Source organism: Archocentrus centrarchus, chromosome 13 (genome assembly GCF_007364275.1).
Source record: "Archocentrus centrarchus isolate MPI-CPG fArcCen1 chromosome 13, fArcCen1, whole genome shotgun sequence".
Taxonomy (NCBI): domain Eukaryota; kingdom Metazoa; phylum Chordata; class Actinopteri; order Cichliformes; family Cichlidae; genus Archocentrus; species Archocentrus centrarchus.
The window spans coordinates 11,116,184-11,119,876 of record NC_044358.1 but is presented as its reverse complement, the minus strand read 5'-3'; the positions used below and the strand labels follow the sequence as shown (position 1 = coordinate 11,119,876).

At 40.3% G+C, this 3,693-nt stretch overlaps 1 protein-coding gene across 1 annotated transcript; it reads left to right on the top strand.

The window, feature by feature from the left end:
* The first annotated feature begins 1,470 nt into the window (after nt 1-1,470).
* On the top strand, nt 1,471-2,403 carry LOC115790134 (putative gustatory receptor clone PTE03). The gene has a single exon (XM_030743806.1). The coding sequence runs from the start codon at nt 1,471-1,473 to the stop codon at nt 2,401-2,403; it is 933 nt and encodes a 310-aa protein (XP_030599666.1).
* Nucleotides 2,404-3,693: the final 1,290 nt, after the last annotated feature.

Genomic DNA, 3,693 nt, shown 5'->3' with positions numbered 1-3,693 from the left:
TGCCATGATTAGTGCCTCTGTACTTTCTTCCAGCCCAGTTTTGTCCACAATTACACATCGCAAGTATCATTCATGTTTAAGAGTACTTTCAGTACATACTCTTACTTCCTGATATGTGTAGAAATAAGCTGTAATATACAGAATAGATGAAAATACAAAATGAAAGCTACAGGGCCCTGACTGCACAGTTGGTCTTCCAACTGTTGACAGTATGGTTTTTTGTTTTGTTTTTTTTCTATTGTCTGACATGTTTGTGAGGGGGCGTGGCCTCAGTCTGCTCTGTGATGTCAGCAGACATCTCTCTCCACCTGTCCATCTGTTCCACAGGTGTATAAGAGCTGCTGCCTGTGTGGATCAGAAACACCTTCACGCTTCCCTCTGAAGCTGATGTTTCCTGTCATGTGCTGTTGTCTCTTACAGGATGACTGCTGCTTTCATTTGACTCTGTGTATGTTCATTTGTCTTGTTGATGTTACTTGTGACGTTTGTCTCAAAGTACACTTGAGGTTCGTGTTGATGAGGAATCACTGTGCTGATGAACTGAAGTAGTTTTTCTCACTTTTGAAACTGATTTGATTTTGGTGCTCTGACTGATTGATGTTTGATGATGAAACAGATTCTGACAGCAGTGATGATGGATCTGGTTCTGCTTTAACTTCAGTCAGAACAGTCTGACAGTCTCAGAGGGTTTCTGCTGTTTTTCTAATGAGTCGCTTGTGTACAGCTTTAATGCACGGATGTAAAGTGTTTTTCACTCTGCAGGTTTCTGACATTTAAAGATGCTCATCTGTTTACTCTTTTATTTTTAACTATTGAAGCTTTATTTTACGTGTCCTGAGCTGAATCCCTCTTTCACCACCTGATAGTTTAATTACAGAGTAATTTTCAACTAAGTCACTCATAGGATTAAAATCAACTCTTTTTCTTTTAAATCAGTAATTATAGATGTTTTTGTGGAGATGTTAAAATTATATGTTTGTGTTAGCTCACCTGGAATGATTTTTTTTTCATTAGCAAAGAAAACCATGACAAACTGAGGTTAGGCCCTTTTGTCCTTCATGTTTCTGTGTGTCTGATGGTAAGGTGGCACTTGAGTTCATGTTTACACTTTGTCTGCTCATCTATTTTTCCTCTGAGAGCTTCTTGAAGTGTCCAACACAGATTTTAATGAAGCTGAAGTCAGAAAACGTAAAGAACCTCTTTATTGTTGCTGTTGGTCACTTTTATCCAGTACGAGCTTCTCGGGGTATCTACAACTCATTGCTGTTCATTGTGTGAACTTTTTTAGTCTTTCTGAAGTGAAACAAATACAAATTCCTGTTCTTCACTGTAAGATTTGCTGCCTTTTGTCTGTTTTACTTCCCTATAGACAGAATCTGTTGTCAGATTGTTGCTCTCGTTAGGTAATCATTGTTTTGCTGAATATAGACATGATGAAGAGTTAATGATTCTTTAGCAGCTTTTTACAGGATGGAGAATAACTCAGAGATTGTGTTTGTGCTTCAGGGTCTGAACGATTCACTGACAAACCGTCAGATCTACTTTGCCGTCGCTCTGATGTCGTACCTTATCACCGTGTCTGTAAATCTGACCCTCATCATCACCATCAGCCTGGATAAAACGCTCCATGAGCCGATCTACATCTTCCTGTGCAGCCTTTGTTTTAATGGCATCTGCGGGGCTTCGAGTTTCTACCCAAAGCTGCTTCATGACCTTCTGACCAACTCTCATGTCATCACGTACAGTGCCTGTTTGGGCCAGATCTTTGTCATTTATACTTACATTTTCTCGGAGGTCACCGGTCTCACCGTCATGGCGTATGATCGCTACATCGCCATCTGCAAGCCACTGCAATACAGGATGCTGATGACAGCGCAGAAGGTGGCACAGCTTCTGCTGCTCACCTGGTGCTTCTCACTTCTTGAGACGGCTGTGGGCATTCTCCTGACCTCAAGGCTGCCACTCTGTGGCCGCCACATCCCCATGATTTTCTGCACTAACTGGGAGGTGGTGAAGCTCTCGTGCTCTGACTCGACCCTCAACAATGTCTACAGTTTCATACTTGTGTTTTCACACCTGTCACAGACTGGACTCATCATGGTTTCCTATGCATACCTAGTGCGAGCTGCCATCCGATCTTGTGCAGACCGCAGGAAGTTTGTTCAGACATGTCTGCCGCACCTCATCACACTGCTAGTCTTTGCTTTATCGCTGATGTTTGACATCATGTACTCTCGTTACGGTGGTGGTGGCACAGTGGAGGTGCTTCGAAATGCACTGGCTGCAGAGTTCCTGGTGGTCCCACCACTCATCAATCCCATCATCTATGGCATGAACCTGCAGCTGATCAGGTCCAGGATGCTCCACAGGATAGAGAAATTAATAAAAAATAAACCATGTTAGAAACAATATTCCACATATCTGCACATGAATATATAGAATTTGTTGCTGCTCCACAGGAAAGAGACATTCAAAACAAAATCATGTTAATGAACTCAAATATAAGATATATGTAGGAGGATGAAATTATTCTTCAGTCTTCTCTTTAAATCACTTGTAATATGGTTAGAGTGCAGTTAAAAGAAATACTATCCTTTTTTTCTAAAATGGTTTTTCTTCTCAGGCCTTTCAATGAAAGATTGAGTTTGAGTATTTTAGTGTCCTTTGATCAATTCTTTTCTTATAGAACACATTTTATTTACCTTACACTTTTGTCCAATAAAATGCTTTAATTGAAGATGGAAACAAAAATATTAAACACAAACTTTAAATATATTCAATTCAATTTTCAATTCACTTTTATTTACTTAGCACCAAATCACAACGAACTGTCACCTCAAGGTGCTTTATCCTATTATTTTTATCCTCTACTATTAAATTGGGGAGGATCACCATCGTCGGGGACTTCATGTTGATAATTCATCTGACAGTACTGTTACAGTACTGAGTATAGGTGAAGTTGGTTTCAGTGACCATGCCTCTGCCTCTTTTTTTTTTTTGAACATTCTTTATTTAAGAGTATGTGTTATTATGAACCCAACATATGTGCATCTGTACATATTTACCTGCATACACATAATACAACAGAAAAAAGAAAACAAACACACAAAAAAAAAAAAAAAAAAAAAGGAGGGAAAAAAAAAAAAAAAAGGGGGGGGGGGGGGGGGTTAGTGTCTCAGCAAACAATTAACATGCATTTCAGCAACTGAAATCGATCAAAATGGTCCTTGTGGACTCACATGAGGGGTGGGTGAACCCACCCGGCGTCTTCCATAGAGAAGAGGAAGAACAAAACCCACAAAAGGGACTGACACAACTTCTTAGAACCTACATCTTCATCTGTGAGACCATCCAAAGTGGGAGATGGCTGGGGTCCATACTCTTAGAAAGACGTCCATTTTTACTTGAAGTGTTGCCGTTATCTTTTCCATTGTATACACCCCTTTCAGTCTTTCTTGCCATTGTTTAAGGGTGGGGGGCAAAGGCTTGAACCAGGACAGAGTTATCATTTTCCTTGCAACCAGTAGAAGAATCTGTAGTAACTGAACTTCCTTTTTCCCAATATTTCCTCCTGGGGTCAAGCCCAATATGTAATGCAGTGGGTTCAGCGGTAGTGTGAACTTAAAAATTTTTTGAACTTCTGTCTGCACTCCCTGCCAGAATGAGGTCAATGCTGGGCAGTCCCAGAAAATA